Raw genomic sequence first — 14,172 nt, 5'->3', positions numbered from 1 at the left:
GTCCCTCATGGGCATCTTCCCGGGAGATGGTTCCCCAGAGTTAAATACCTGCTGGCTCCTGAGCCTCAGTGTGGCAGGACAGGACTGTCATGAACTGAGGCCGTCCACCGGAGGCGAAGGGCTTGCACTCCGGAGCCAAGCTGCCTAGAGCCTCTGCTCCCCACTGTGCCCAGCTCCGGCGCTTCTGACTGTGCGGCCTCAGAGTCATTGCCTGTCCTCCCTGGGGCCCTGTCCTCACGTGGACAACAGGAGTGATCGCAGAACCTGTGCCTTAGCTGGTCCTGAGGACAGAGATAACACAGATGGAGCACTTGGAACAGGGCCTGAAGCACAATGAGTGCTCAGTACAGGTCATTATTCTTATATATTGCTATTATCATTATCACCATTACATCTGCTACTACTGTTATTTCAAACTTCCTTTCCAAAGTTATCTCCTGACTTCTGGTCAAGATGGCAGCTTAGGTAAATGCAGTATCACCTTCTCCCACAACCACACCAAAGTTACAGCTAAACTACAGAATAACCATCATTAAAAAAAACGCCTAAAACTGAGCTGAATGGTAGTCCTACAGATATGAAATTAAAGAAGAAGCCACATGGAAACAGGTAGGAAGGGGCGTAGGTGAGGACTTGCTGGTCCCACACCCACATGAAGAGGATAAAAATCAGGAGCGATACCTTGGCTTTGAAAGTCTCCCCTGAGGAGTGAGGGGTCCCTGTCCCACAACAGGCCCCCAGCTCAGGGTTCCAGTGCCAGGAAGAGAATCCCCATAACTTCTGGCTGTAAAACCAGTTGAACTGAGGCTGAGGGAGGCTGAGGCTGGAGCTCCAGGCAGCTCCTCTTAAAGGGCCCGTGAACGAGCTTACTCAGGCTCCCACCTTCCAGGCTCCAGTGTGGGGGAGGCAACTTGAAAGGCACCAGAGACATACAGGGAAGAACTGAGTTGTTTGGCATTGAAGCAACAGCTGTAGGGTGGCTTTCTCCCAAACAGGCGTGCTGCCAGAGGCCGTTGTTCCTTTGGTGAACCCTTCCCACATGGGGCAGGCTGACAGCCACAATATCTGGGATTCCAGCAGCCTGGCTGATACTGTTTGCTCCACCCTGGTGATTTCCTGAGGCCCTGCCCCACCCAACTTTCGGGCCCACCCAAGCTGTTTCCAGTGGCTTTACCATAGAGGAATGGCCTATCTTGGCTTCTATTTCAGATTTTCCTAAATTCTCTCAAAAAAGCAGCATGTGGCCTCAGCAAGCCCCACACCTCTCACTAAATAGACTCAGGCCCAACATTAGGAGCTACCAGCCTTTATTCACGGTGTGGCTTTTCCTGGGCACCTACAAGACCAGCACAAGAAGCAGCCCTCTGCAGATCGCTTTGTAGCTGATGCCTGGTGGCCCCAGGTAGAGCACCGGCAGTGGATGACCTTGCCCCAGAGACAGCACACTCAGTGTTTAGCTCCAGACCACGTATAAGCATCACCACCCAACCACCTCAACAAGCAAGACATTCAAGGAGTGGATTCAGTGGGTACCAGACATTCAAGGAGTGGATTCCCCTGCTAAAGTAAGTCTTGCTCTGTCTGGTGGGCCCCGCACCATTGATCCTCCAAGGTAGTCAGAGGTCAGTGGTCAGTGGGCACAGCCAGTCCTTGCAGCTGATCAGCCTGAGTAAATCCCTCCCACTGACTTGCCAACAGCAATCTAGATTCAATTACAACAGAAGGGTGTACAGTCTACACCAGGGGTGCACCTTGAGGGCGCAGATAGGGTGATCAGGGAGGCTGTGCCACTAGACCCAACAGGACACCTACTACAATAGGCCACCCTAGGAAGACTAGGAGACATAGCAACTCTACCTAATACATAGAAACAAACACAAGGAGGCATCCTAAATGAGGAGACAAAGAAATATGTGCCAAATGAAAGAACAGAACAAAACTCCAGGAAAAGAACTAAATGAAACAGAGATAAATAATCTAACAGATGCAGAGTTCAAAACACTGCTTATAAGCATGCTCAGTGAACTTAGTGAGGGTCTCAAGAGCATATAAAAGGACCAGTCAGAAAAGAAGGATGCACTAACTGAAATAAAGACTAATTTGCAGGGGATCAATAGTAGAGTAGGTAAATCCAAGAGGCAAACAATCGATTTGGAATATAAGGAAGCAAAAACACCCAATCAGCACAAAGAATCCAAAAAAATGAGGATAGTGTAAGGAGCCTCTGGGACAACTTCAGCCATACCAACATTTGCATCATGGGGCTGACAGAGGAGAAGAGAGAAAGCAAGAAATTGAAAACCTATTTGAAACAATAATGACAGAAAACTTCCCTAACTTGGTGAAGGAAACAGACATACAAGTCCAGGAAGAACAGAGAGTCCCAAACAAGATGGACCCCAAGAGGCCCACACCAAGACACATCATCATCAAAATGCCAAAGGTTAAAGACAAAGAGAGAATCTTAAAAGCAGCAAGAGAAAAACAGTTGGTTACCTACAAGGGAGCTCCCATAGACTGTTGGCCGATTTCTCAAAAGAAACTTTGTAGGCCAGAAGGGAGTGACAAGAGATATTCAAAGTGATGAAAAGCAATAACCTACAACCAAGATTACTCTACCTTGCAAAGCTATCATTTAGAATGATGGACATAAAAAGAGTTTCCCAGATAAGAAAAAGGAGTTCATCACCACCAAACCAGTGTTATATGAATTGTTGATGTGTCTTCTCGAAGAACAAAAATATGAACAATAAAATGTCAATAAATACATATCTATCAACAATTGAATCTACAAACAAAATGAACAAGCAGAACAAAAGCATTCTCATAGATAAAGAGAACATTTTGTTGGTTGCCAGATGGGAGGTGGTTGGGGGAATGGGTGAAAAAGGTGAAGGGATTAAGAAGTACAAATTGGTTGTTAGACTGAGGAACCTCAAAGAGAAGGTGAGGAGGAGGGTGGGAAGAGATAAATCTAACAACTTACATGCATATATGCATAACCAATGGTCACAGACAACAGTGTGGAGAAGACAGGAGGGGGGAAGGAGTGGGAAGGAAGGGGTCAATAGGAGAAAAAGGAGGGACATCTGTAATACATTCAAAGGTAAAGATAAGTTTAAAAAATAATAATACAAATTAATAGAATGGGAATAAAAAGTTATCTCCTTACTGCTGATTAATTTTGTCAGTGACTGTCATTGTGTCTAGAATAAAGATTAAACTCACAGAGCACCTGTAAGGTACCTACCTACCTCCCCATTTATGCCTCCATTGCTCCACTCACCTCTCTCTGTGTTCCAGGGTTGGTTCTTGAAACCACTGCAGGGTCTTGGCTCTTGCTGTTCCCTCTGCCTAAAGGGCCCTTCTCCTGACTCTTGTCTGAGTGAATTCCTGCTCATCCTCCAGCATCAAGCCCATTCCTGAGGAAATTTCCCTCATGCTCAAACTACCAACCCACCGTCACTCTGCAGATCCAGACCCCCATGGCACCGGAGGCCTTTCGTACACAGCCCTTCACACCGTTGGTAGTTTACATTTATCTGGAGATCACTGGATTAAGGTCTTGCCTTAACTAGACCAGAGACCATGAAGACAGGGATGGATTACTTTGTTCCCATTTTCACCATGGCCTCAACCCAAGAGTGCCTGACAAATATTTATGAAGTGAATGAATGAATGTTCCTCCTCTTGTCCCACTTTCTGCACAGTACCAGTCCCACAGGGTCATCACACCACCAAATACAGCACCTTGTGCCTCTGTGCTTTTTTTGACGCTGACCCCTTCCTGTGGAATTAACATACGTGTCTCTGAGCTAGTTCTCCTGTCCTAGCAGCATGGGTGTTAGAGGGAATGACACGTGTTTGCCCGATCCATCTTTATTGTGCTTATTCAGCTTTGTGTGCTCAGCTCCATCCTAGTCTATTAACCCAACATTTTAAAGCAGAGATATATCAACTGAATGCAGCTGGCTAATGTCCAGTGCAAAAAATAAGTTATGGTGTGTTTTTCTTTACCATAAACATTTTCCATGAGATCATGAGTGAAGCTTGTGAGCTGGGTCTGGGGGAACAGTGTGGCTCCTGCGTGGTCAAGATAGACAGTTCCTGAAAGAAAGCACAAAATAAAGCTGTGGTTATTTTTCAGAGTTTTTTGCACTCATTTTACCCAGATCGGGTTTGTGTGAGTGTAAGCAGTGCACATTGGATGCGTTTGGATATAACATCAAACCTCTCCTATCTCCCAGCCTCTCAATATGTGCTTCTTAATCCCAGTGTAGACATGAGCAATAGAAGAACTGCACTGTCAATATTTAAGGACCTTTAGAGCCCTGAGAGAGCCTTCCTGATTAACCAGCATTCTTAGGAACCTGGACGAGCATCTCACATGGAGGAGGAGCCCAACAGATGGCTGTGGTTAAAGACTGTAAAGCTAGTTTACCTTATGACTCACACCCTCTCCTGGAGTTTCTGTGCAGCTTCTCTGGCCCACAAGCCCTAATTATCCTTTCCCATAGTGAATTCCACATCCCTCTGAAGCTTTGAGAGCTTCAGAGAATACTAGGAATTTAAATCACCTTTGTGTGCTCTCTCTCACGAACAGAGAAAGGTGCATTTTTTTTCTTTTTAAAATTATCTTTATTGTTGAATGTATTACAGATGTCCCTCCCTTTTTCCCCCATTGACACCCTCCTTCCACCCCACCCCCTGCCTTCCCCACACTACTGTCTGTGTCCATTGGTTATGCATATAAGCATGTAAGTTCTTTGGTTTATCTCTTCCCACCCTCCTCCCCACCTTCCCTTTGAGGTTTATCAGTCTGACAACCAATTCGTGCTTCTTTTTTTTTTTTCTTCATTGATTTTAGACAGAGAGGAAGGGAGAAGAAGAGAGAGATAGAAATATTGATGAGAGAAAATATCAGCTGGCCATCTCTTGCACGCCCCCCACTGGGGATCAGGCCTGCAACCTGGGCATGTGCCCTGACCAGAAATCACACCGGTGACCTCTTGGTGCATGGGTCAATGCTCAACTACTGAGCCACACTGGCTGGGCCAATTTATGCGTCCTAATCCCTTCACCTTTTTCACCTATTCCCCCAACCACCTCCCATCTGGCAACCAACAGAAAGTTCTCTGTATCTATGAGTCTGTTTCTGTTCTGCTTGTTCACTTTGTAGATTCAATTGTTGATAGATATGTATTTATTGACATGTTATCGTTCATATTGTGTTCTTCAAGAAGATATGTCAACAATTCATATAACACTGGTTTGGTGGTGATGAACTCCTCTAGCTTTTTCTTATCTGAGAAACTCTTTTTATGTCCATCATTCTAAATGATAGCTTTGCAAGGTAGAGTAATCTTGGTTGTAGGTTATTGCTTTTCATCACTTTGAATATCTCTTGTCACTCCCTTCTGGCCTACAAAGTTTCTTTTGAGAAATCGGCTAACAGTTTTATGGGAGCTCCCTTGTAGGTAACCAACTGCTTTTCTCTTGCTGCTTTTAAGATTCTCTCTTTGTCTTTAACCTTTGGCATTTTGATGATGATGTGTCTTGGTGTGGGCCTCTTGGGGTCCATCTTGTTTGGGACTCTCTGTTCTTCTTGGACTTGTATGTCTGTTTCCTTCACCAAGTTAGGGAAGTTTTCTGTCATTATTGTTTCAAATAGGTTTTCAATTTCTTGCTTTCTCTCTTCTCCTCTGTCAGCCCCATGATGCAAATGTTGGTATGGCTGAAGTTGTCCCAGAGGCTCCTTACACTATCCTCATTTTTTTGGATTCTTTGTGCTGATTGGGTGTTTTTGCTTCCTTATATTCCAAATTGATTGCCTCTTGGATTTACCTACTCTACTATTGATTCCCTATAAATTTTTCTTTTCTTTTTTTTTCTAATCCTCACCTGTGGATATTTTTTTTTTAATTTTTGTTCAGATAGAATGGGACGGAGAGCGAGAGAAACATCGACATAAGTGGGACACATTGGTTGCCTTCCACATGACCCCAATCAGGGCCAGGAATGAACTACAACTGAGGTACTTGTCCTTGACCAAATTCAAACCCACAACTCATTGGTCCATGGGCCAATGCTCTAACTGCTGAGCCAAACCAGCCAGGCTGTGAATTATTTTTTATTTCAGTTAGTGCATCCTTCATTTCTAACTATGTATCCTTCATTTTTGACCGGTCCTTTTATATGCTCTTGAGACCCTCACTAAGTTCATTGAGCATGCTTATAAGTAGTGTTTTGAACTCTGCATCTGTTAGATTATTTATCTCTGTTTCATTTAGTTCTTTTCCTGGAGTTTTGTTCTGTTCTCTCATTTGGTACATGTTTCTTTGTCTCCTCATTTTGGCTGCCTCCTTGTGTTTGTTTCTATGTATTAGGTAGAGTTGCTATGTCTCCTGGCTTCCTAGGGTGGCCTATTGTAGTAGGTATCCTGTTGGGTCCAGTGGCACAGCCTCCCTGATCACCCCATCTGTGCTCTCAAGGTGCACCCCTCGTGTAGACTGTACACCCTTCTGTTGTAATTGAATCTGGATTGCTGTTGGCAAGTCAGTGGGAGGAATTTACTCAGGCTGATCAGCTGCAAGGACTGGCTGTGCCCACTGACCACTGACCTCTGACTAACTTGGAGGATCAGTGGTGCGGGGCTCAGCACACAGAGCAAGACTTACTTTAGCAGGGCTCTGGTACTCACCGAGTTCATTACTTGAGTGCGTTGCTTGTGGAGGTGTTGGGTTGTGGTGCTTCAACATGGTGTGAAACTGTCCACTGGGTGTGCTGGCTCTGGGGCAAGGTCAGCTACTGCCTGTGCTCTACCTGGGGCCACCAGGCATCAGCTACAAAGTGATCTGCAGAGGGCTGCTTCTTGTACTGGACTTGGAGTTTGCCCAGGCAAAGCCAAGCTGTGAACCAAGGCTGGCTACTTCTAGTGCTGGACCTGGGGCCACTTTGCAAGCAGTATGGGGCTTACTGAGGTCAGATGCTTTTTTTTTTTTTTTTTGAGAGAGAGAATTTAGGAAAATCTGAAGCAGGAGGCAAGACAGGCCAATCCTATGGTAAAGCCACTGGATACAGCTTGGGTGAGCCTAAAATTTGGGTGGGGCAGGGCCTCAGGAAATCACCAGGGTGGAGCAAACAGTGTAAGCCAGGTTGCTGGAGTCCCAGATATGATGGCTGCCTGCCTGTCCCGTGGGGGAAGGGCTCACCAAAGGAACAAAGGCCTCTGGCAGCAGGCTTCTCTGGGAGAAAGCTGTCTCTCCAGCTCTTTCTGCGAAGCCAAACAACTCAGTTCTTCCCAGTATGTCTCTGGTGCCTTTCAAGCTGCCTCTCCTGGGCTGGAGCCCAGAGGGAGAAAGTCTGAGTAAGTCCATGCTTGGGCCCTTTAAGAGGAACTGTCTGGGGCTCCAGCCTCAGCCTTCCTCAGCTTCAGTTCCAACTGGTTTTTACAGCCAGAAGTTATGGGTATTCTCTTCCTGACACTGGAACCCTAAGCTGGGGGGCCTGTTGTGGAGCAGGGACCCCTCAGTCCTCAGGGAGGACATTCACAACTGAGGTATCGCTCCTGATTTTTATCCTCCACACCTGGGTGTGGGACCAACCTGTCTGTCTCTCCACCTCTCCTACCAGTCTCAATGTGGCTTCTTTAATTTTGTAGTTGTAGGACTCAATTTCAGGCAGTTCTGAATGATGGTTGTTCTGTAATTTAGTTGTAATTTTGATGTGGTTGTGGGAGGAGGTGAGACTGCATCTACCTACGCTGCCATCTTGACTTGAAGTCTGAGATAGGCACATTTAGATAAGAATAAGACATCAAGGTTTACCCATCAGATGGCCAAGATCAGAAGGTTGGATAATTCACTGAGTGGGTGAGGGTATGGGGAAACAGATCCTCTGGTACATGGCTGGTAGGAAGGCAAATTGGTACGACTTCTTTATGGAGAGCAGTTTGCCAGTATTGATAACACTTTAAAATGCAAATTCTTACCCTGGCTGGTTTGGTTCAGTGGTTAGAGCCTTGGCCCGCAGACCAGAGAGTCCGGATTCGGTTCCCGCTAAGGGCATGTACCTCAGTTGCAGTTTGTCCCCAGTCCCGGTTGAGGTCGTGTGGTTGGCAACCACTCGATGTCTCTCACTCACATCGATGTTTCTCTCTCTCTCTTCCTCCTTCTCTCCCTCCCGCTCTATCTGAAGATAGATGCAAAAATGTCCTAGGGTGAGGATAAAAAAAATAATAAAATAAAATAAATAATTTAAATGCAAACTCTCTTTAACCTAGCAATTATTCTTCTAGAAACTGATCTTACAAGTAACGGTGCTTTTATGAAATGGCCTATTTGGATATTCAATGCACTATTGTCTGCCATAGCCAAAGATCAGAAATGACTTAAATGTTCACCACGTATTTAAAATAAAGAATTATTGTACATCAGTATATTAAAAGTACTGATATGGAACAAACTCTGAAATACATTTTCAAGAATATACACTATAAATAGATTCATTCATTCTTTCATTCACTTAATAGTTTTTGCTGTGTGATGGATGGTTTGGGTTGTTTTATAATAGCTTCATTGAAATATAGTTCATGTACCATAAAATTCACCCTTTTAAACAATTTAATGGTTTTAGTATATTCATAAAGTTGTACAAGCATCACCACTAATTTTAGAATATTTTCATTCATCCCAAAAAGAGACCCCATATATGATACCAATCATTCCCCATCCACCAGTACCGCCCTGGCAACCACTAATCTACTTTCTGTCTCCATATTCATCTATTCTGAACATTTCATATAAATGGGATTATACAATATGTTGCCTTTTGTGTCTGGCTTCTTTCACTTTGCATAATATTTTCCAGGTATATCCATATTGTAGCCTGTATCAGTACTTAATTCCTTTATAGGACTGAAGAGTATCCCCTTGTATGAATCTACCATATTCTGTTTATCCATTCATCTGCTGATGAACATTTGGGTTGTTTTCACTTTTTTCTCTATTATAAATAATGCTGCTATGAATATTTGTGCACAACTTTTCCCATTCAGTGGGTTGTTCTTCATTTTCTTGATAGTATCCATTGAAGCATTAAAGTTTTAATTTTGATAACGTCCAGTTTGTTTATTTTTGTTGTTATTGTTGCTTGTATTTTTGTTGTCATAAGAAACCATTGCCTAATCCTAGATCCCGATGACTTATGCTTATACTTCTTTCTAAAAGTTTTATACTTTTTTCCTCTAATAGTTAGGTCTTTGATTCATTTTGAGTTAAATTTTAAATACAGTAGGGATCCAACTTTATTATTTTGCATCAATAATCAAGTTGTTCCAACACCATTTGTTGAAGAGGCTATCCTTTCCCTGAAAATCAATTGATTACACTTTATGGACTTACAGTTCTTCTTCATAGGTCTGTGTGTCTATCCTTATGCCAATACCACATGATCTTGATTACTGATACTTTGTATAAATTTTACCTCTTTTATGAAAAGTGTGAGTCCTTCAACTTGGTTCTTTTTAAATATTGCCTTAGCTATTCTGGGTCCCTTGCATTTCATATTAATTTTAGATCAATTTACCAATTTCTGAAAAAAAAGTACCTGGGATTTTGATAGGAATTGCATTGAACCTGTAGGCCAATTTGGGGAGCATTGCCATCTTAACAATATTAAATCTTCCAATCCACGAATACAGTATGTCTTTTCATTATTTAGGTTTTTTAAATTTCTTTCAATGATGCTTTGTAGTTTTCAGTGTATAAGTCTTATACTTCTTTTGATAAGTTTATTCCTATGTGTTTTATTCTTTTTGATGCTTTCAATTATTTCATTTTCATAATGTTCATTGAAATGATGTTTATCACCCTGGCCAGTTTTAAAAAAAGAAAAAAGAAATGATGTTGCCCAGCCGGTGTGGCTCAATGGTACAGCATCGACCCCTGCACCAAGAAGTCACCAGTTCAATTCCTGGTCAGGACACGTGTCCAGGTTGTGGGCTTGATCCCCAGTAGGGGGCGTGCAAGAGGCAGCTGATCAATGTTTCTCCCTCACATTGATGTTTCTATCTCTCTCTCCCCTCCCTTCCCCTCTCTCTAAAATCAATAAAGAAAAAAAAGAAAGAAAGAAATGATGTTTATCTATTGATTTTGTATTCTACAACCTTGCTAAACTTTCTTTTTAAAGATTTTTTTTAATCCTCACTTGAGGATATTTTTCTATTCATCTTCAGATAGAGTGGGAGGGAGGGAGAAGGAGAAAAGGGGAGAGAGAGAAACACTGATGTGAGAGGGACACGTCGACTAGTTGCCTCCTTCACAACCCTGACCAGGGCTGGGGATGAACCACAACCAATGTATGTGCCCTTGGCCAGAATCAAACCTGTGACTGATTAGTTGGCTGGCTGATGCTCTACCACTGAGGCAAACCCACCAGGGCTGAACTTGCTTTTTTTTTTTTTTAATTTTATTTTAAATCTTTATTGTTGTATGTATTACAAAATTACATATTGCTGTATGTATGTATCCCCCATTGACCCCACCTCCCCTGTCCTGCCCCCCTCCCACCTTTTCCCATACTATTGTCTGTGTCCATTGGTTATGCATATAAGTCCTTTGGTTTATTTCTTCCCACCCCCCAACCCCTTTCCCTCTGAGGTTTGTCAGTCTAGAAATGAATTTGTACTTCTTAATCCTTTCACCTTTTTCACCTATTCCCCCAACCCCCCTCCCATCTAGCAACCAACAAAATGTTCTCTGTATCTATGAAAATGTTTCTGTTCTGCTTGTTCATTTTGTTTGTAGATTCCATTGTCGATAGATATGTATTAACTGCCATTTTGTTTGTTCATGTATTTTATCTTTTTCTTTAAAAAGACCCTTCATCATTTCATATAATAACGGTTTGGCGGTGATGAACTCCTTTAACTTTTTCTTGTCTGGGAAACTCTTTATATGGCCATCAATTCTAAATGACAGCTTTGCAGAATAGAGTTATCCTGGGTGTAGGTTCTTGCTTTTCATCACTCTGAATATTTCCTGCCACTCCTTTCTGGCCTACAAAGTTTCTTTTGAGAAATCAGCTGATAGCCTTATGGGAACTCCCTTGTAGGTAACTAACTGCTTTTCTCTTGCTGCTTTTCTGTACCACAGGCCGACGCTCCAATCGCTGAGCCAAACCGGCCAGGGCTCTCTTGCTGCTTTTAAGATTCTCTCTTTGTCTTGAACCTTTTGCATTTTGATGATGATGTGTCTTGGTGTGGACCTCCTGGGGTTCATCTTGTTTGGGACTCTCTGTGCTTCCTGGCTTGTATGTCTGTTTCCTTCACCAAGTTAGGAAAGTTTTCTGTCATTATTGTTTCAAACAGGTTTTCAATTTCTTGCTTTCTCTCTTCTCCTTCTGGCACCCCCAAGATGTGAATGTTGGCACGCTTGAAGTTGTCCCAGAGGCTCCTTACACTATCCTCATTTTTTTGGATTTCTTTTTCTTTTTGTTGTTCTGATTGGGTGTTTTTTGCTTCCTTATATTCCAAATTAAAGGTTTGCTTCTTGGATTTACATACTCTACTATTGAATCTGTGTAAATTATTCTTTATTTCAATTAAAGCCTCCTTCGTTTCTAACTGTGCCTCCATCATTTCTGACTGGTCCTTTTTTATGCTCTTGAGGCCCTCACTAAGTTCACTGAGCATCCTTATAAGCAGTATTTTGAACTCAGCATCTGTTAGGTTGCTTATCTCCATTTCGCTTAGTTCTTTTCTTGGGGTTTTGTTCTGTTCTTTCATTTGGTACCTGTTTCTTTGTCTTCTCATTTTGGCTGCCTCCCTGTGTTTGTTTCTGTGTATTACTGAACGAGAGGTATGGGGCTAGCTGAGACCAGATGATGCTTGTTTGAAAGAATTTAGGAAAACCTGAAGCAGGATCCAAGACAGGCCAATCCTATGGTGAAGCAACTGGCAACAGCTAGGGTGGGCCTGAAAGTTGGGTGGGGCGGGGCCTCAGGGAATCACCAGGGCGGAGCTACCAGTGTGAACCAGGTTGCTGGAGTCCCAGATATGGCGACTATCTGCCGCCCCAGGGAAGGGCTCACCAAAGGAACAGAGGCCTCTTACAGCACGTTTGTCCCAGAGAAAGCCCCCTCTCCAGCCCTCGCTCCAGTGCCAAACAGCTCAGTTCTTCCCTGTATGTCTCTGGTGCCCCTCGAGCTGCCTCCCCTCCAAGCTTAGAGGCAGAGAGGCCGATAAGTCCGTGCGTGGGCCCTTTAAGGAGCTGCCTGTGGCTCCAGCCCCCTCAGCTTCCCTGAGCCTCAGTTCCCGCTGGTTTTTCCAGCCAGAAGTTATGGGGATTCTCTTCCTGGCACTGGAACCCTGAGCGGGGCACCTGGTGTGGGACAGGGACCCCTCAGTCCTCAGGAAGGACCTTCCCAGCCAAGGTCTCCTCCTGATTTTTATCTGCCACATGTTGGTGTGGGACCAGCCCGTCTGCCTCCGCCCCTCCTACCAGTCTGGATGTGGCTGCTGCTTTAATTCCGTAGTTGTATGACTTCCATTCAGCTCGATTTCAGGCAGTTTTGAATAATGGTTGTTCTGTAGTTTAGTTGTAACTTTGATGTGGTTGTGGGGGGACACGATACCGCGTTTACCTGCGCCGCCATCTTGACCGGCTGAACTTGCTTTTTAATTCTAGTAGTTTCGTGTGTGGATTCCTTATCATTTTTCTATATACAAGATTATGTTACCAACAAGTAGAGATGTTTTACTTCTTCCTTTCCAATCTGGGTGCCTTTTATTTCATTTTCTTGCCCAACTGTTCTGGTTAGAACCTCTAGTGCAATGTTGAATAAAAGTGATAAAAACAGACATCCTTGTCTTGTTTTTGATCTTAGGGGTAAAGCTTTCAGTCTTTCACCATTAAGTATGATGTTAGCTGTTTGTTTGTTTTTGTAGATGGCCTTCATCAGGTTGATTAAGTTTCCTTTTAGTCCTAGTTTATTGCATGTTTTTACCAAGTAAATGTATTATCTAGTTCAGAAAATTCGTGTTAAAATAATGTTCTCGTTTACTGAAGATTCAAAAATACAAAGTTACATACCAAAAGAAAAGCTTGGTTGTCCACCCAGGCATTGGGGAAGATGCTCTTGTGAAGCCCCAGTGCACATGTAAAACCTGAGGGCCAGGAAGCCATTTGGGAGAAGGATGCATTGGTCTGTGGTCCAGTACCTCATTTTGTTAAACAAGTCAGCCATGCTAAATCAGCTAGAGATCTATCTGATCTTAGGAGAAGGTCAGCCAGCACAGTGGTTAACAGTGCAGAATTCAAGTCAACCAACCTTACTGAATCCTGCTAACCATTGTGGATGCCTCTTTCTTCATCTGAAATTGGGATGAAAGTTAAATAAGTTGGTATATGACTGTACCCAGTCCAGTACCTGACAGACATTCCACATGGTTCAGCTGTTATGAGAGGTAGGCAAATTACCCAAAACCAACTGGCATTAGGTCTTCAAGAAAGGAAATTTCAGTGTCTCTCCTGAGTCATGTTCCTTCAGTTCTCAGTTCCACTCAGGGTGAGTGGCCATCAATTAGTACCCTTAAGTTTCAAGAACTGGTTGAACGACATCTGTATATTCAATATGCTTCCTGCACCAGAACAAAGACATTTCTATCCAATAAATTAGGCAAATTATTTCAGACTTAAAGGTTAAGTAAGCATTTAATTACCAATATAATTTCTCAAACCTGCAGAAAATCTATGGGGGAATAGAGAAGAGGAAGTAAAAGTTATATTATTTTGGTTTGTTTTGTTTGTTTGTTTTTCCCTGCCCTGTGAGGAGGTGGGGTGGGGTGGAAAGTGGATAATGTTCCAAGACTCCTAGCGGTGGGATGGGTGAGTTTAGTCCACAAAGGCCTACTTCAGCCATTATGTAGAGAAAATGCTGGGAACTTGCACTAAACAGATAAATAGATAACTAAATAAGGATGTTTGTGATACTTAGCAGTGGTAGCAAGCCACAGCTCCCACATAGTCATGCTATCACAAGAGTAAACAACTGGTGCTCTGGAGTGTATTCATCATGTTGGATGATTTTGCCCAACTGTAAGTTAATGCAAGAGTTCTGAGCATGTTTAAGGTAGCATAGGCTAAACTATGATGTTCACTAGGTGTATTAAAT

The 14,172-nt window shown here is 43.2% G+C and overlaps 1 protein-coding gene across 1 annotated transcript in view; it reads right to left on the bottom strand.

Annotated features, from left to right (window-relative positions):
- Window positions 1-14,172, bottom strand: part of MOCOS (molybdenum cofactor sulfurase) — a 54,251-nt gene that overhangs the window by 36,845 nt on the left and 3,234 nt on the right. Inside the window, exon 2 of the mRNA XM_036245963.1 lies at window positions 4,018-4,107. Coding sequence (XP_036101856.1) covers window positions 4,018-4,107 — 90 coding nt within the window. The remainder of the gene's footprint in view (window positions 1-4,017; window positions 4,108-14,172) is intronic.

This window comes from Molossus molossus, unplaced genomic scaffold (genome assembly GCF_014108415.1).
Source record: "Molossus molossus isolate mMolMol1 unplaced genomic scaffold, mMolMol1.p scaffold_m16_p_6, whole genome shotgun sequence".
Classification (NCBI taxonomy): domain Eukaryota; kingdom Metazoa; phylum Chordata; class Mammalia; order Chiroptera; family Molossidae; genus Molossus; species Molossus molossus.
Note: the sequence above shows the minus strand (reverse complement) of the source record. Positions and strands in the feature narration are given on the sequence as shown.